At 32.2% G+C, this 20,753-nt stretch overlaps 1 protein-coding gene across 1 annotated transcript in view; it reads right to left on the bottom strand.

Annotated features, from left to right (window-relative positions):
* Positions 1-408: 408 nt before the first annotated feature.
* Positions 409-20,753, bottom strand: part of LOC118188122 (sequestosome-1-like) — a 33,979-nt gene continuing 13,634 nt past the window's right edge. Inside the window, exons 4-7 of the mRNA XM_035358485.2 lie at positions 14,255-14,534; positions 7,646-8,016; positions 3,051-3,225; positions 409-1,103 (exon numbers count right to left, since the gene is read on the bottom strand). Of these exons, the coding sequence (XP_035214376.1) occupies positions 958-1,103; positions 3,051-3,225; positions 7,646-8,016; positions 14,255-14,534 (972 nt within the window). The 3' untranslated portion in view covers positions 409-957. The remainder of the gene's footprint in view (positions 1,104-3,050; positions 3,226-7,645; positions 8,017-14,254; positions 14,535-20,753) is intronic.

Raw genomic sequence — 20,753 nt, 5'->3', positions numbered from 1 at the left:
CTTTTGAGCTGATATTAAACACAGCGAAACCAGTGGCAGCATATCTTGCATACCCTTCCCTGCTATCAGGTACACTGCTTCCTTCTCCTCCTAAGGTGAAAAATGCAACATCTTACATTTGATGTTTTACTCAGTTTAATGTTGCTGTATCTTGAAAAACTTAACAGAACTTAACTTTAGAAACACACATCACTTATGTTATTTTTTAAAATAACGCATTCTAATAAATTCTTTTTCCTGTACCAAAACAAAGTATTTGATGCTAAATTCTGCAGAACAACTGAAAAACTATGCATTTTATGTCATTAATTAAAAATACAAAATTAGAGCATAAAATGCTCTATGAATTATGATCTTAAGTTTTATTTTCCCATGCTGTGTTTCCTACTTCATAAAAGATCTCACAAATATTTTACTTGTACATTTATTTAATCAATAAAAAGATAACATCAAGTGTTAAAACATAAGAATTAACTATATGAATGAGATATATAAAGGATATGTTCAATAAAACATAAGTAACAAGTTCAACAACAGATTGGTTTGTAAATATTCAAAATCTTAATGACAATGACTCAATATACATTTAACTGCAAATACTTTTAAAGACATATGTGCTTCATAAATCACAGAATAATGATAAAACAGAAACATTGTTGCACAGATAAAACAGAAACACTGTTGCACAGATAAAACAGAAATGCTGTGGCATAAACATATATCAAACAATTACACAATTTGTAACATTGATACAGTTTGCTACACTGATATAGAGGATTTGATACACAGATTACATAAATCCCTGTATGTGTTCAATATTTTGTAATACAGTGTTTCAATAAAATGATAAATTTACCCTTTATATTCACATAAATTTATCCATACAGTAAAAGAAATTTAAAAAAAAAAAAGGAAATATTTGAAAATGCCATATTTTATATAGACCAACAGAGAAATCTAATGTCTCTGACTGTTCGGATACAAAGCATCTAGAGCATCATTGATGTTCCCTTCTTTTGTAATAAGAAGTCGTTCAAGCCATCCTCCTTCATTGGTAAAACCCATGGCTTTCATTTTCATCAAAGCATTAGCTATTTTAGGATCTATGCAAGAAAACATTTGATGCATTTTAATGAAATCATTCTTTAACTGAATATCAGAGCTATTAATACATGAAATGACGCTTATACACACACACCTACCTATAAGCAGATAATATATTTACTAATATACTGTTTGTCTATTGTAAGAACTACTCTCGCCAATATGTCTAATTGGAGACAATTACTATAGTAAGAGACCTTAGATATTTTATGTGTGTATGAGTCAAGTGACAGCTTTATTTTCATTTTTGTTTTTGGCATATGGTGACCATAAGAAAGACAAAATGTTATAATAAATATTTCCCTTAAAAATAATAAATGTATATCACTAATTCATCATTAAGTGCATCCAGATGCCAAATTTAAATGCATTGCTTCAAGACACTCCTATGAAAAAAGGGGTTAGGGCTCGTTTCTACAGCAACAGAAAGAGGCAACTGTAGACTTTCTATAAGAAGATGTTCTAATGATAGACAAACAGTATATAAATATATGTATAAATAAAAAAAAAAAAAAAAAAAAACATGCAAACACATACATATATATATATATACACACATGATAAAAATTTAGGATGTTATGTCGAGGATGGAGCTCTTGCATTAGGATAGAGAAATTTTATAAAGAAGAATATAAAAATTTATCAGATTATTTCTCATTGAAAATTACTCTATGTTAAGCTTTCCTCAACAGCAATACAATAGAATAATTATAATAAGAGTTTAGGCATGTTGAAATACTTTGGTTTGAACCACACAATGAAAATGTTGGCAAAACTAATACATTTAATAACAATATTTCAGATGTTTGAAGCTAGAGCGGCTAGCTGCACATAATAATTATAAAAAAGAAAAATATATAATGAGTGCAATAAGTCCACCTAGTGTATTTCATAAAAATATTTAATATTTTTAATTAGATATGTCATGATTGCATTTAAATCAGACATATTGAAAAGAAGAAATATTGGCTATGCATCATGAGCTTGGCGACCAATGACAAGCTGTTTCGTTAAATTTTATCTTGCTTCTATCGTGCACTGAGATAACTAATCCTGAATTGTATTAGTTTAGTTATTTATAATACTTATGTCTATTTCTTGCACATGCTTAAGGCTTATCAAAGTTCTGAATAAATAAATTCCCATATATACTTAAGCCTTATTGAGCGACGGTGCTAGATATATCTTACCACCTGATGCAGTCAGTCCCTGTTGATCCTAAATTATGCGACTCGATGCAGCCATATCAGCCCTGGCACTGGTTCTGGGTTTATGTGAATAACAAATCAGTTAAGATATAATAACACGCCACACAAATATTAATTTAGAAGTCAAACAACAAAAATCAGCATTATATTTCCAAATTTTCACAGGACTAGGTTCGATGGTTTTTCCGAACCAGCATCCTCAGCTGCAAAAGTGCAAATGAACGAGATAGGATATAATGATTAGATAAGATAAGAAAGCCTGAACAGTAGATAAGCTACTGGCGCCATCTGTTGATGAAACCAGAACTAAAAACAACCGACTTTCTAGTTAACGACCCTAATTCCAATCCATCTTTGCCTTCAGCCTTTAAAAAAATTATGTTTTAGTTCTGGTTATTAAGGATTATAGATCATTCCGGATTATGGACGTCGGGATTAAAGATTTTGTACTGTATTTTATTTAGTGTTGAAGTGAAATTAAGAATTGAGACTCTCCAGATGTTTTATTATGTGCGGAAGGAGGAATCAAATGTGCATGCGTAAAGCCTACGAGAAAACGTTGGTGGTGGTTTTGAGGTCTGAAATTTAGATCATTCTGGATAATGGACATCCGGATTTCGGACTTTATACTGTAATAGAGTATTCTACAAAATACCTTGAACAAAATGAAGCATACTTTTCCCCTCCTGTTTTAATTTAAAAATCACACATAAATAAATAAAATGATAAATACTTTACCTTCAGAACGCACATCAAAATCACCATCTTGTTTCAGTTCCTGTTTCTTTTTCTTAACACAGCTGTCATCTGCAGATTCTGAAGATGGTTTTGCATGTTTATCAGCATCATCTTTATTAAGCAATGTCCAGTCATCACAGTTTCCTGATTCTGGTGCAAATAATCCTCCAGCAACCTAAATTTTCATTCAAAACCATATTTAATTTAAATACTATTACTCAACATAATTATTCTAAATAGAATTAAGGCTTTCATATTTAACAGCATTATGCTGATTATTATTATTTAAATTATCTATTTAAGGGTATAATAAGTAAGGTTATTGTAAAATACTTAGCTGAAATCAGATGTATTTTAAGTAGAAACAATTTTATTAAAATACTTTTTAACAGTTAGTGCAACCACTCCGGTGCAGTTTTGTGATATGAGGGATGTTTTTTAAGTAAGGGCCATTTGAAAATAAAAACCAAACAAAAGAAAATTTATTTTCAGATTCTACACGTTTCTCTATTTTTCAACACAGTTTCCAAGTTTGTTTAAACACTTATCATACCTTATAACTAGATCATACCTCATAACCTCTTCCTAGAAACTGGCTGCATGCTCCAATAACCAAAAAGTCACAGTCGTTTTCCCGTCTTTGTCATTGTTGTAGTGCTTGCCGCCGAGATGATGTTTGAGATAGCAGAAAAGAGGAAAATCACTTGCCGCAAGGTCTGGGCTGTACAGGGGGTAGTAAAGCCCAGATCTTGCGGCAAGTGCACTTCCAAATTCTCAGCCAAGAGAGTCCGATAAAGCTCGAGTCTGAGCTGTGATGTGAGGCTTTGCATTGTCATGGTGTAGCAAAATTCCCTCTGACAGCATGCCATGTCTTCTTTTGAATTGCTCTGTGTAGCTTTCGCAGGGTTTGACAGTAGGCTTCTGTATTTATGGTGGTTCCGCATTGCATGAAGTTGGCCAACAAAACACCATGCTTATCCCAAAACACAGAAGTCATCATGTTTTGCTAGGACAGAATCTGTTTAGCCTTGAGACTTACAGGAGAATTGTGTGTCTCGACTCCATACTCTGTCCTTTCCATTCGGGTGTGACATGTGAAACCCAAGTTTTACCTCCAATTACTATCCTACACAACATGGTATCACCTTCTTTTATAATGAATAAAAAATTAAAAAATTGAACACACAAATCTTTGTTTTTGTGTTCCTCCGTTACGAGTTTAGGGACTCAACGGAGCAGAGTTTCTTAAATCTTAACTTTTCAGAAACAATCTTGCACAGCACTGACTTAAACGGTTCAGGAAATTCGTTTGAAAGAGTGCTTATGGCAAAGTGTCTGTTCTCAAGAATTTTCACTTCAACTGTAGTCATATTGTCTGTGATCACAGATGGGTGACCGAACTGACCGTACCTCACATGTGGTGGGTGTTTCGATAATCTTGAACATTTTAAAGACACAGAACAAACTGTACAGGTTACCTATGGAGCTGCATCTGAGCATAGTTGTTTCCAAGGAATGCCAGGACACGATGCAAGTACTCGTTGTGGCGCGTGTGACACCTGTTAGTGTATACAACAAAACGGCCCTTACTTAAAAAACATACTATGTATTTTACTGAAAAAAAAAGAAAGATTTATAATTCCAAAAATCTACGCATGATGTACATATTTTACATCTGAATTAGGTATTTATCCTGAAAATCAATTAATATAAGTAAGGATCCTGAAAACAACTGATGTATGATATTTGGGGGTCACATTTTTGTTTCTTTTGTTCCAGTGGAAATTTTATGGTGACTGGTTCAAGAATACATTGAAAGCAATTGTTCCCTTTAGTGATTTTGCAGCAAAATATATTCCTGCAGAAATTTTACTGATGTTTCTTCTCTTGCAACCAAATCCCACAAGTACATAAATTTAAATGAAGATTGAGTTAAATAAATATTATGATTTAGAATGCAACAAAAAGTATCAATACAAAAATGGTGACGTTAATTATTGAAACAAAAGAATAGAAGGATATGGTTGCCAGAGTACAAAGGGGTGTCAAGAATAGAACATAATTGCCAGAATTTGGTTACATTCAGAAAATTTGGAAACTTCTATTACTGCAGTTGAGCTAATACACTCTTTTGCAAAAAAAAAAAAAAAAAAAAAATCGAAGCATTAAGAAGGACTTTTGCGATCGCAGCTCAACGATATGTTGATACCATCCTGCGGCCAGTTGCATTAACCTTTATGACGCATCACCCTAGGGCCATTTTTCAACAAGATAATGCCAGGCCACATACCGCTTCCATATCTCTGGACTGTCTCCATGCAGTTGATAGTCTTCTTTGGCCAGCAAGGTCACCAGACCTTTTACCAATTGAGCATGTCCGAAACATGGTAGACCGCCAGATTCAAGCACCACAAAATATCGCAGATCTGGAGTGACAATTGATTAATGCCTGACAGAATGTTTTGCACAATAACATTAGGAACCTCTACTACTCCTTGCCTCGACGAATTTAAGCATGCATTGCCGCTAGGGGCAGTTCAACCAATTACTAATTTGAACACTCAATAGGTGATTATGAGCCATGAACAAGTACTATGACCTTGATTTTTTAATCATTTTATTACCTGTGTATGAGCTACACACATATTCAGTTTCATCCAAAAAAAAACACGTCCTTCATGGTGCTTCAATTTTTTGCAAAAAGTGTATATAAGTACTTTTTTGTGTAAACAAAATATGTATATTTACTGCAATGCAGGTGAGATAATTTATTGTCTACTCTTTTTATTTAAAAAAAATATATAATGTAGCTAAAAAACAAAAATAATGTTAATCCCATTCAAAAAACACCAAAACCACATTTATTTCAATAAAACTCGACAATGAAATTATTTCTTAATTTATTGATGCACACAACCCATTTCTATTTTAATTAAAAACGAATTTTTAAAAAATCTTTCTCTTCCCATTTCTGTTGCACTAAAATTAAGGAATAAGTAAGTAACAATATTTTATTTGCATAAAACAGAAATTAATACATATTTTTATTGTCTGCTTAACTGATTATGGCAAAGCATGAAAAGGAAATCTGTCTTTAATGGGAGGCAAGTCTTTAAGAGTACTTTCTAAGGGAAACTACTACAAGTTATTGATGAGAAAAACTACAAAAATGCCTTAGATTTCAAAATTCAAAATGCCATAATTTTTTAATTATTTTTTTTACAAATAAATTACTTTATTATTATTTTATTGAGGTGAAGGTAGTATGTAAGTCAATATATATATATATTTATAAATAAAAATTAATAATTTGTGTTTTATTTTTTATAGAGATATATATTCTTAATAAGTAAAGAAAAAATAAAAATGCAGTATTCGTTTTTAAACAAAATAATAAATTCGTAAACCTTCCAAATTATTTTGATAAAGTAGCCTTATATATCTCTGAAAAATGAACATTTCTTAAAACATGTTTTTCTCTTTGATATTTTTTTAAAAGTCCGTGCAATTTTCATCAAAATTATTTTGGTGATTAATATATCCTTCAAAGTGTCCACTTTAAGCTGCATTTTATCACTAGCCCCAAAACTGTTCATAATGCTAAATACTCACTTTAAATTTGGGACCAAAAAACAAGTTGAAAAAAATTGAGACAGGGACTGAAAATCCAGGCTCTGCTGGATTATTTGGACCTCCTGGAAAATTTGGGACTTTTGGTCACCTTAATAATGTGGCCATTTTCATGGATTTTTCACCCAGCTTGTGTCATAAACACTTGCTAAGACTAAGCAATGACTCGGGGGGGGGGGGGAAGACCACTAAAACTACATGTTGCATAAGACATGTAATCAATTTTTGCCCATTGTTTATATATTGTATATTTGCCAAATGGTAAGCGACAGCATGTTATTGAAACCTGCATAGTTGCCAAACAATACATAGTGTTATGTTGTTGATATGAGATGGTCTTTTTTATTATAAATGTTATCCGAATTAATATTCTTAAAAAATAAATATGTACTATACTGTTTAACCTTCTGAATGTTAATAAACCCTAAGTTAAGAAAAATTTGATTGCTGAAACTGCAACGGCAGCACCAAACAAGTGATACAAACTCAAAAACTCTAGAGAAAAATGCCAATTGGTGAAACAGTAAACAAAAAAAGTAAACCTGTATGGTAACCCTACGGGCTGACAGGGAGAGATGAGTTTTCTCTGGCAGTGTAGTCTGTGTTAGTTTCTGTAACTTCTTCAGTCTGTGGCTTCACTGGATATGTAAACTTCGGCATCTGTGTCTGTGTTGGGACTATGCTCTTTCTTAAGCCATTATAATGTATATCTATGTTACCTTTCCTTATTAAATTTCATTATTTATTATATATGCCCATCTCAATTATGACTGCTGTTTTTCTATGTAATGTTATCAATACTTTTGTAGGCACATGTTACGTGCACGTACCTCAAAACTCTTCAAAAGTACAGCACAGAAGAATAATTTGAAAATTTTATGTCATTTATTAACTCCATATGCTCAAAAGAAAAAGTTTACATAATACTTAATATCATAACATTAAAATTAAATTTTTGTACTTACAGGTTTAAAAGCAGAGCTTGACAACTGTTCATTTCCATATTTATCAGTTTCAGGCGAAAAACCCAAACTGATAACTTTTGGTCTGACACTTGAAGTGTTATTATCATCTCCACTTGCAGCACTCTCTTGTACCTTTTGATCTGATTTATTGAGTTCTGTCTCCAGTTGGGATTCAAGTGGAATTTTGTTGCCTTCACCTTCAAATTTATTTTCAAGTTTGATTCCGTCTGATTCCACTATCACATCATCATTTTCAGCTTTAGATTTGTCTGCATTCTCTTCTTTAGCATCTTCATCATTACCAGTATCTTTAGCTGCTTGTTCATCATCCTCTGACTTTTTAAATGCACACTTCACATTAACATCTACATCTATATAAAAATACAATTCTCCTTTTGTATAGGCTCAATACACTAAACCATTAAAACAAAATTATCACTCAATAATTTTAAAAATATGAAAATAACTACAAACATATTTCTAAGATGCAATTAATTAATTTTTAAATAACATATAGTGAAAGCAGTAATTAAATTTTGTTGTAGAGGATTTATTCTCTGACATTAATTGCAAATCATAAACTTACTTTCTGCGAAACAAACAATACTATTTAATCTTCAGTCTGTCACACTATTACAACATTTTGTAGTTTTATGGAAATTCAGTAATATTTTTACCTCTTGCCAACTTATATACATAGGTAAGAGAGGAAATGTTTTTGGCCGAAAAACTTCAAGGAGTTTCTAGTGAATAAACAAGAATTAGGGTTCCCCACAACAACACATTTTTATTATTTTTAGAATGATGTCCATCTGTCTGTGTGTGATGATTTTTTCACCCACAATAACTCTTACATGAACTTCCAAAAATATCTGTTTCTATATTTATGCTTTCTACATTCATATAAAGAGTTTATTAAATTTTTAAAAACTGGAGAACTGGAACTGGTGCTTTATAGGATGAGAACCAGTATTTTCAGCATTATACAAAGCCCATAACAATTTTACTCAAAAACTGTATTAAAATATAATTGAAAACTTTTCAATTTTAGTATTTACGACTTTTATATCAATGGGAACAACTTATTAGATTCTGGCTACCTTGAAGTTCTGAACAGATGTTTGTAAAAAAAAAAAAAAATATATATATATATATATATATATATATATATACACTCACTTCCAAAAGTTAAGCACAAAGATGTAAAATGTAAAAACATTAACAAATACTGCTTTGATTGACACAAAATTTGGCAGGAAAGTAGCATATATGTTAATGCATAAAACAAAATCAATAATTATATACAGAAATGAAAACAATATTAATTTTTTTTCAAGTTATCAGATAATGACATATTGGAGACTTAAACAAAATTATGTATAAAATGAAAATAAACAGCATAAAATGAGGAAAAAAAAGGACATTAATAGGGTATGTGATCCCCCCCTCCTCTGTATACAAAGTTAACACCTTGTGACCATGCTTTCAATTAGGTGGTCAACCACCGCAGAATTAAGCAATTGCCATTCTTCTTGTAGCAGTTTCAGCTCAATAAGAGTGGCTGGAGGTAGGATACGTGAAGATACAGCACGGCTGAGAGCATCCCAAAGATTTTCAATAGGATTAAGGTCGGGCGAATATGCTGGCCACATCATACGCGCAATGCCTTCACTCTTCAGGTAAGTCATTGACGATGTCAGCTCTATGAGGATGTGCGTTATCGTCCATTAAAACAAAAGTAGGGCCAACTGCTGCAGCGTACAATCTCAAAATGGATTCTAGGACTTCATCTCGATACCGGACAGCCGTCAAAGAAGTGCAGGTCAGTGCGATATCCTAATGAAATCCCTGCCCGCACCATAATGCTTCCGCCTCGGAATGCGTGATGTTCGGTGATGTTTTGGAACTGATTGCGTGTCATTGTTCACGCCATATCCTTATACGCTTGTCATCTGGCTTCAGAGCAAATCTTGACTCACCACTAAACATGACATTGCCCCAGTCAATTCGCCTTGGAATTCCGCCTCGGAATGTGTGATGTTTTGGGACTGATTGCGTGTCATTGTTCACGCCATATCTTTATACGCTTGTCATCTGGCTCCAGAGCAAATCCTGACTCACCAGTAAACATGACATTGCCCCAGTCAGACACATTCCAATTGACATGTTCCCGGCACCACTGTAATCGTGCCCCTCTTGATTTGACGGATAGAGGAACACACTTGAGGTACCCGGGCGTACAGTCTACTCATATGTAATCTTCAGCGTACAGTAGCTGCAGACATTGCCTTTCCAACAGATGCTGTAACTATAGATGTCACACGTGTGGAGGTCACTCTGCGATTCCACTTGGCTACAATAGCAATATATTGATCTTCCCCGGGGGTTGTAACCCTTGGGCAACCGGCTACGGGTCTTCGGACAACTGTCTGTGTGATTTGGAATTGTTTCCATAAACGTGAAATTACAGAATGATGAATGTCGAAGAAAAGAGCAACATCTGTGATCGACTGTCCTGCATTCACTCTACAGCACGCCAGCCCTCAGAATCTTCTATCCGTCTTCTGGAAGTCATAGAAACACATATGTCTTGAAAACAAACTGCACGAAAGTTTTAAACACCTTTTATCAGCACTTACAATCAACTTCTGTAACCCTTCATAAAGATGGCTTCTTATAAGACTGCCTTTTTTGCATATTTCTTGAGATGAAAGCACGACTGGCTGTTACCTAACATATTTGCATACTTCCATCTACCTCTGTAGCAAATTGAATCCTCTTCAATTCTGATTGGCTTCCGGAAATTAGCATTTTCCTCTTGGTGCTTAAATTTTGGAATTAAATGTAATATAAATAGTAAAGTAAAAAGAACAAACGATAAAAGAGTTATGTGGTCAAAAACTTTGCGCGTTGTGCTGCAAAATTTAGAAAAAGGTTAAAAGAAAAATCCTAGTTTGTACGCTAAAAAGTCGCTTAAATACTGTGGTTCCGTGAAAACATTAACATAAGCAAAATAAGTTGCAATGAAACATGTGTTACAAGAGAAAAAAAATACAACACTTGAATATTTACAAGCAAAAATCAATACTAATACTAGTAAGCAATATGCTAATCAAATTAAGGTATATTTAAAACATTAGTAAAAGTACTAACAAATGATTTGAGCAAAAATATAAAAACTAAGAAGCGGTAAATGGTAGATTCGCCTACTTCGAATCTCATTATTATCAGGGGAAATTACTTTTTAATGAATTTCAAATCAAGCTAACTCCACAACGCATTTCGCTGAAACAGACAGTTGAAACTGCATGCGAAGCAGTTTTTAATTAATTGAATAAACTTTGCCAATATCTTTAGTGTCAATTCCTTGTTCCAATTTCCCAACGCGTCCGCTTGAAGAAACATATTAAGGTGTAATGAAGACAATAGATAATGGAATAGTATTGCCGATGTACAAAATAAAATAAATAGCGATTTGTTATTAGTCAAAGTATACAAGATTTTATGAGAAGACCTACTAGCTTATAGAGTTAATACTTTGTAAAAGTACTAAAAATTAAATTTTAAATTTTAAATAATAATAAAACAGAGGAATTGAAGTTATTAGTCAAAATAAACAAGATTTTATGAGAGGACCTACTAGCTTATAGAGTTAATACTTGTAAAAGTACCAAAAATTAAGTTTTAAATAATAATAAAACAGAGGAATTGAAGTAAGGGTCTTGCCAAGACCAAAATTTTCATAAGAGAAGAAATATTTTTTTTAATCAGACCTGGAGAGGCGCCGTCTTTATCGTTGTAAGATCAAAGTCAAAAAGGGGCTGTCAGCCCCGAACAACAAGGCAAAATTATGTAAAAAGGGGAAAAAACATCACTAGGAAAGAGCCAATGAAAAGTGACCGGCCGTTGGCAAAAACCTGACTCAGTGCAACGGGGGGTGTCAATGTGTCGAAATATGCTAAAATGGTTCAAAATGGCATCTTGCTTTAGGAGTTTGAAGAAATTTGGGCTGGGTGAAAGAAAAAATGGCTAATTCAACAAAATGTTATAAAATGGCCACAAAAGTAAGAAGAAATAATGAAAAATAGCTACATGTGAGATACAACAAAATATAATAGCTGTTTCAAAAAAATAACTGGCGACCTCAAAATTAGCATTCTAAATCTGGCGATTTGCCCCTAAATTCATCTCCTCTCACAGGTTCAAGATTTTTTTATCTTATGTAACGTTTTAATGCAGATGCCTCTTTTGTCTAATCAAATTAATTTTAAACCAAAACTCTGAACTGAAACTTTCCCACTCCCAACCTTCTTCCTCTGAAAGTACTATAACTTTCCCCCTTTCTCGCATAAGCTCTCCTGCTGGCAAAACACGTTTTGTGTATGCTGCTACTTGCTTAAAATGGAATCGTACTTCAAAATGAAACTTGTATTCAAATATAATTAGAAACATCTCATCTGCAAAAGGATGGTTTGATATACGTAAAAAAATAAAGATTGTGATTTTTCAAGATACGTTGTGCTAAACTGCATCGTCATGCTTTCTACTCTGCCACTACGGTCTTCTCAGTCATCTACGCAGTATCATAAGCTGTTAAAGCTCCAGTACCTTCATCTATGCATTTTTAAATCATTACATATATATATATTATGAGATAATCCAAAACTTCTCAACTTCAATATTTAAAATAGATATATATTTGAGAACATATTACATTTATATGCATTCAATGTATTCTTGGAATTATGCTAAACATTAATAAGCTCATTATGAAGACAATCTCTAATTATGAAACAATTAAATGTATTAGCCTCAATCCTCGATGTGTTTTACTTTGTGTCAAACCATTTTTTAAATAAAAGGATGCTGCCATTAAATGTTCCTTTTGAAGAAATAATGCAGTAAATATTAATAGCATACCAAATATAAAAAGAAACATATGACAACACTTAACATTCTACAGGGAGTTATGAAGATATACTTCTTTTAAAATTTGTAATTGTTGAGCCATTGATTTGTGAATCTGAAATTCTATACATTCAGAGGATATACAATGATCAATGAGATATTTTAAATCAAAGCATAGGAAGTGATGTGTACATGAGCACGTATAGTTGTTATTATCCGCTGTATGGGAGAATAGAATTAAAAAATGAGTCGTGCTTATAGTTATCATCCAGCCATAAAGTTTGTTAAGTCTTATTTGCAAACAATCAAACTGAAGTGATAATGTTGACTGCTGTTCAACCAATAACATGTCTTAAAATGGAATTGGCAGGAGGTCATGTGCTTACATCATCAGATTATTTTTTAAATTAAGTTTACTCCATGCAGTTCCAAATACACTTGGTATTAGAACTTCCTTTTATAGATAACAATGTTTCATACCTCGCTAATAGGCTTAATAGTTTTCACAATTATTTCCAGATTTTTCTCCTATGTCATATAAGGCAGTTTCCTGAGAAAACTATAATTTAAAGACATTGATTATCCAATTGGATGACCTTTATGCATTTGAAATATTTTAAACATAATATCCACTGGATTGCCCTACCAAAAAAAGCAATTCATTAATTATATGAAATAACTCAAATTTGGTTTAAAATGTCTGAAATTTGACAAAAAGAAAAGAAATGAATAATAATACAGTAAAAGTCCAAAATCTGGATGCCTTAAAAAATCTAGACCTCTAGATCATCAGCAACCATTTTATTATTTTTTAAGAATTTTTTTTGTATGCTTTATGCATACACATTTGATTTTCTTTTTTATAATAAAACCTGAGAAGAGTCCCAAAATTTCCTTTTGGCACTAAATAAAGTACCTCCATACTGAAGAAATTATCATTTATTAGCATAAATCTGTATGATCAATAGTTTGGCTCCATAGCCACCTTTCTGCTTGGTATACATGTCAGAACACATTACATGATTCTTATCACAAACACTCTACTTCCACATGATGAAATCGAAGAATTACTTTTATTTGATGATAAAAAACCGTAAAATTTTACACTAAAGATGTAATAGTTTATTTATTGAAAACTTACTATAACTCAATGCTTTTAACATTACTTATGCACAATTTTCTCAAAATGCATTTTAATAATGCCTTGGATAATTCCTCCCAATTATTTCAGTCAGAAAATATTTTTTCTTTGACACTTCCTTTTTTACAGGGCTTGTATAAAAAAGTAAGTTCAAGCTATATATTTACTGAATGGTTTATGATTAAAACTCTCAAAGCCTACCTTAATTATTTCTTAGAGTGGAATACAGAGCTTGCATAATTGACCTACAGTCCCATTTTAAGAAAATATATGATAGTATGATTACATGGAATGAAAAATTACAAGGCAGTATAATTGAGCAATTATTCAATAATGCAATCCTGTTTTTAAATAAGAAATTTGGTATAACAAAAGATTTCATTCATAATTTTTTATTAAATACATGAAAGTATTTTTTAACTCAGCATTAAGACTAGAATTTTATTTTTTTAATGTACATAAAAGTTCTTTAATTTTTGACAGAATAATATATAATTAAATAACAGTTGATATAGACTGTTTTTAATTAAGATGCACATGTTAACCATATATTTACTTACCAGCTACTTTACTCAAAGCCAGCAATTGGTGTTGACACAATTCAGCCATTTTTGATATAGCACTCCCAGGATTTTCCCCCAGAAGAGTTCCAAAAATATCAAAAATATCGGCTGGCTTTTGATGCTCTTCTGACTTGTTATCAGCTGATTTCTGATGTTGATCATCCTTTTTTGCAGAATTTTCTTTCATAGAATGGAAAGAGTGAAATCTTTTAGGGCAATGACCAAACATACCACGCCACATATGTCTAGCACCAGGAAACACCCATTCACGTGAAACCTAAAATAAAATGTTTTATTCTAAAATGAATTGCATTTTCTTTTTTCATGCTGCCAAAGTAGTCAAGTCAAATTTATACATAAAATTTTACCCCTTTTACAGGACAAGAAAAATACCTAAAGTTCTAATAAAATAAATAAAATTATGTAAGGCATTTCTTAAGAGAAGGCAGTTCACTGATATAAGTAACAAAAATATTATCCTATGTATGGAAGTGTAATGCTGCATATAATACACCCGAGAGAAATACACACACACATACATATATAGTGATGATAAGTCAAATGCAGTAAATTGATGAAAGATGAATGCTTGACTAGGGAAGACATTATTTTGCAGTCTCGAGTTAATTGACAATTAGAAGAACACAGAAATTATCCATTGCATAGCAGAAGATGCAGGGAACTTTTGAAGAATCACAAAAATCACTTGATATTCCAGGTATATCTTTATTAGGTACTTTTCCGTTTGGCTGGCGCAAATCTCACCAAGCACACTTAATTGGCGACAACAGACAGTAAATACATAAATAACAAATGTTACTTCTAAGAATTTTTTATTTTGAAAGCATAAACATTTTAATATCATTTAAAATTTTGTAAAAAGACTAAGAATTTACTATGATCACATGTTCAACATCCTGATTCACCGGTTCATATCACATGACCCCAAGTGATCTCATCTCACGTAAACTACGCTACAAAAATCTAATTCTGTCAGTAATTATCTACATTAATTTCAAGTTAAATCTTAAATCTTATGGAATAAAAATTTAAATGCAAGAATTCTTTCAATTCGTATGAATAGCTTACTCAGAAATTATGTAAAATTGCAGTGCTTTACTTTACTAGAGCATTCTCATTAGAACTGATAAATTTAACCTTTGACTTCGCTTTTTCTATATTTTTGCCTTCAGATGAGCGGTGTGATTGCATCCTAATTGAATTAATTACCGCAAAAGCCCTTAGTGATAGAAATTATTTAAATGGCAAATATATTTTGAAAATATAGTAGAAAGAAACAAGCAAACCACAAATGCATGTTACATGTTTATTTACTTGGCTAACTAAACATGTAATGTGCATTTGTGGTTTGCTTATTTCTTTCTACTATGGCTAACTAAACATGTAACGTGCATTTGTGGTTTGCTTATTTCTTTCTACTATATTTTCAAAATATATCTGCCATTTAAGTAATTTCTATCACGTTATCAGCACGATATGCTCTAAAGAAGTTTATTTAGCAGAAATGAACAAGAAATTTTGATTTTTCCGAAAGAAAAGAAGAAACATCCACAGCGCTGGTGAAGCTAAGCCTAACACGGTGAACATGATTTGTATCACTTAGGACATAAAATTGAGCTATCTGGTAAAAATTCTATGTAATTTTTTGTCATTATTGAAAGAAACAATCAATTCGATAAGAATTTGCTGCTACTTGTTTTGAAAACCAAGCGTAAAAGGATACCGGCGAGGATATTCCATTTGGCATCTGTTGTACCATTTTTGGTGACTTTATTGCCTGCGCCGGCAAAATGGAAAAGTACCCTTCATTACTTGTTGCATTTCACAATGGGTGCCAATCTGCACCTCACAATTTTCATGATGGCACATTTTTAACAAAAGCAGCCAAGCAAGAAACATCCTTCAGCCAGCAAGCATATGCAGAAAAAGAAGGAGGATGGTAGGATTGCACAATAATTTAGAGTAAATTTTTTGTTAATAATCTGATTGGCTAAAACTTATAGGCAATGCAGAAATTTCAAGATGACATAATGCGGATATGATAACGTTTTCAGATAGAGAAAGTTATTACTAGAGACAAAGCACCCAAATTAAAAATGAGCAACTAAGAGGCATTTTAAATTATAATTTTGATTTGCATTTCTTTTTAATCTTACATATATATATATTTGTAATAATAAAATTCCATAGTCAAACATACACTTAAAATTCTAACTGTATGTTCTTTTCATTTTTAATGGCGACATTCTCTTATTTGAAAGTACGTGGAATTAAATCCACAGCCCCGTAGTCAGGCTGTTTTTCCCGCCTTTTCTACTTGTACAGTTTTAGAATGTTCTGGAGATATTTTAAGCGAACTGGATTGGCTGATGAAGCTGTCATTTCTTGGAAGCTCCGCCTTTCCAGAGGCTATAAAAGGACTCGCAAAGGAATTTTGGAGGCTTTTTTCTCAAATGTCACGATGCAGTAAAATTCATACAAAAAGTTATTAGTAATTCTTTTTATTTACTCCGGATATCTGATTTTTGTAACTGCTATTTCTCCTGAATAATAATAAATGGATCCTGTTTCTTAAACTTATCGACTGATTATTTAAGCTACGACTAAAGCTGATACATCACATATATATACAGGGTGTTTCAAAATTTATCATTAAAATTTCGTGGGGAGGTAGGGAAGGCGTCGGGTAACTGATTTCACACAGGAAAGTGTGGCAGCAAATGTATGTGAGGGCGCTGTGTGTACCCAACCAGTATACAGCTTGCTCGAACACAACATTTAAACTGTGAAAACATTTCAAATAAAACATCACATATATGAGCAAAAAAACACTGAAATGGTTTGGGGGGGAAAAGAAACTTTTTCACCACACTGGTGCAAAAACTGTCACTAAGTTGGTTTCTAGAAAGTTGCTAAGCTGTACGAATGATTTTTCCCAAAGCTTCCAGAAACCTGCTAAGCACCGTATAAACAGAATTTCAAAAGTCAGCATAAGAATCATTTTTTTAAATTTACAAAATTTAAGTTTTTATAAAGACCACGGTTTAAGAATTAGTTAAATTGCATTTTAGAATTTATGGTACTTACGTATTATCGCAACCAGGTTGGCACGATTTGTAAGTTTCAGTAAAAAAGTATGAATAGAAAGAAAATGTACATTTATTAATTACAGATAATTTTTAATACAGTTTTTTTATATTATTTTATTTTAAAATATAAAATAGCAATTAAACCCTTCCGGTTTCGAATTTGAATAAGTTGCAGAATTATTTTTTCCGCGGAAATCTTTTGGCTATTGCTTTTAGCACTGATTGAAAACCGCCTTTGCCATTAACAGCTTCAGCTTGGCGCCATATAAATTCGATAAGGTATGAGTCAAGATGATGACGGGCTGTTCCTCTCTGTTTTTTGTTGCGTCATTTGGCTGAGCCCCACATGCACTCTACATGTTGTGTGTGAACGTCCGTGTTGGGATCCACAAAGTTATATTTGTCATTAACAGTTCCATGCAGAAATCCAGCATTTTCGAACTCACTTGTATTGTATCCTTTCCAGCAATCCGAATAAATGATGCTTCCTTCCTTGATATTTTCGCAAATTTTTTCCATGAGGGTAACAGCGCTTCTGTTAGGTACAGTAGCCAAAAAAGTCTCTCTCTTTTCTCGGCAAATTCCGCCGAAAACCCATTGCTGTGGTAGTACACGCCCAGTGTTATTTTTTCTTTTTACAAATAAACTTTCATCATGTAGGGTTGCCGTAAGTAGGGTTGCCAAATTTGGCGATTTATGCGAATTTTGGCCTGGTTGCATTAATACATAAGTACCATTTATTCTGTGAGTGATATTGGGAATTTATGATACTTTTTATGCATCAAGGAGGTTTGGCTGTTATTTGTGTTCTCGAGTTAGTTACAGCTGTTTATTTAGCTGCATTTAATTATTAGTTACAATAAATAATCAATTCTTCCCTAATCATCTTTAGTGATTATTTAAACACATGTACTTGAATCTGCAGTTCAGAATAATAACAAGAAATTTGATTTTTTGATCACTCATTAGTTAAAAATATATAAACTAGTAATAAGTTCAATTCGGCTATTTCCTTCTGCTTTATATAAAAAATTAAGACTGACATAAAAGGAAATCTTGGTATTTTCCGATTATGTGTGGCCTTCTCAAAACATATTTGTAAGGCAAATTAGTATAACAACAAAATAGTTGTGTGGCAGCCCACAATGTCAACAAAACATATTTATGCGGCAATCCAGGTATGTGTGTAACACAAGTTCGTTCTAGCCAAGTTAGTGCAATTCTTAAGATTTTTTTTTTTTTCTTTCTTTTTTTTCTTTTTTTTTTTTTTTTTTTTAAGTGAAAACAGGTCATTATATACATAGTGAGAGAAGCAGCACAAACAAGATAGATTTCTCAAAATAAGTAAGCGCTTTATTACCGATGTTTCTTGCCTTTTTAACTATGCTAATTAACAGTATTTACATGGAATTTTTAGTGTGCCACCAATCTGAATATGGCTTTTATGAATCAGCTTGGCAAAAAATTAATCACAAACGAGTTTGAAATGCTCGATAAAGTCGTTAATGAATTTGCAACTTTCTGTTGGGGGTGTCGATAATCAAAAAGTGCCAAAATCTTATTAAACCTATATAAATCTATCAGATTATGTGACAATAATTATTTGGTGGTCTTACGTATCAGCAGATTTTCAAAAGCATGACAACATGGAGTTCACATTTTATACATTTCAGAAAGAAAAATAATGATAATGGTGGTTATGTAATGATATACCATCTTTTAAATTACTGAAAAATTTTTCATATGTTTATTCTATGCAGCAGGATTTATTTTTAAAAGAAAAACTTAAAAATAAAAGAATGAATAAATACATAAAACCAATTCTGAGGGAATACAAATTTTAAAAATATTTATATATACAGTTATTCTTCTGTTATCAGGACCAGATTCAGAAATGTATGTATATGCATGGATGCATATGTGTTCATGTCTGCATATGTATATGTGCTATTTCGGCAGTCGTGATGAAGCTTAGCATCAAAGTTCAGGAGTTGCTTTTGCAGAGTGGTAAGGCTAATCCAAATGACGAGGTAGGTTGATTTAATTTTGAATGGTACATCTTTATTCCATAGCTTTAATTCAATTTCAGAGGCAGAGCACAATTTGTTACTAAATAAGATTATTTTAAATTTAACGCGTCATAGAGAAAAGGATGATGGGAGCAGCAGCGTAGGTTTTAACAGCACAGGAAGAGGGAAGCTTCTGATGCAAAATGGCGCACATTCGTTACTTATAGTAACAGTTACATATAATAGGCTAGCAAATTCTAGAAGGTACTGGTCTAGGGGGGAAGATCCCAAATTGCAGAAAATTAATTGAAGGTTGCTGGTTCACGTAGAGCAAAGCCATCGTATTTATCCATATATGTATGAATGCATGTGTTCATATCTGAATTATGTATATATGTATTTATATATGTATGTGGACACACACATATATGTACATACATACATTTCTGCACATACATACACATGCATGCATACATACATTTCTGACCCCGGTCCTGATAACACAAGTACCAATATATATTTGATCATATCGGGAGGGGGGGTGCAAAAGTTCTATCCATTTTTGGATATGCAAATTTCAGGGTTGCCACTCAAACAGGAGAATGAAATTCCCTGACTTTTCCAGGTTTTCCAGGTGTGTTTCAAGAAAATTCCAGTCTATCCGCGTAATGTACGTTGGCTGTGCTAAGATGTAAATTAATTATGGTATTACTTGTATTGTGTAGCAAATTCACTTAATTATTCAATAAATCCCAGAGTACATTTATTCTTAATTATTCTTGATATATTTTGTTTGATAATTTTGTTTAATTTTCCACTTAAGAAACTTAATAAAATTTAAGATATATATATATTGGATAACAAATGTATGTTTTATTTAATTATTACTCACGATCATCACCAGTTCAACACGAGGCTAATCCAGTCCTTATAAATCACAACGCAATGCTAAATAGTTCGGTTAGATTTTAGGTAAATTTAATTTGCGTGAGGTATGTTCTTAAGAGGCACCTTAACACTTGAAAACACAAATATAATTACAATAGTTGTTGTTTTCACCATTGAAGATTGAGATTAGAATCTTCCCAATCTGGAATAAAATAAGGCTTTTTTTGCAGACATTCTGCAGCTAAACGAAAGAAAGAAATCTATTTTAATAAATTGAGGTATTTTATATTTATTTCGCAGCATACATAAGGAAAAAATATGTGCATTAAATTTCGTGACGGTATGTCATCATACTGCTATAATTAATTTCAGGATTATGCCAGAGAAAATTTCCTGAAATTTGGAAATATTATTTACTAATAATAAATAAATTTAGAGGGAAGAAGCAACATTAAATTATATGAATAACATAAAAATAATTACTTAAAA

This window comes from Stegodyphus dumicola, chromosome 12, assembly GCF_044657685.1.
Source record: "Stegodyphus dumicola isolate Sdum_Otavi_A_Nest chromosome 12, ASM4465768v1".
Classification (NCBI taxonomy): domain Eukaryota; kingdom Metazoa; phylum Arthropoda; class Arachnida; order Araneae; family Eresidae; genus Stegodyphus; species Stegodyphus dumicola.
Note: the sequence above shows the minus strand (reverse complement) of the source record. Positions and strands in the feature narration are given on the sequence as shown.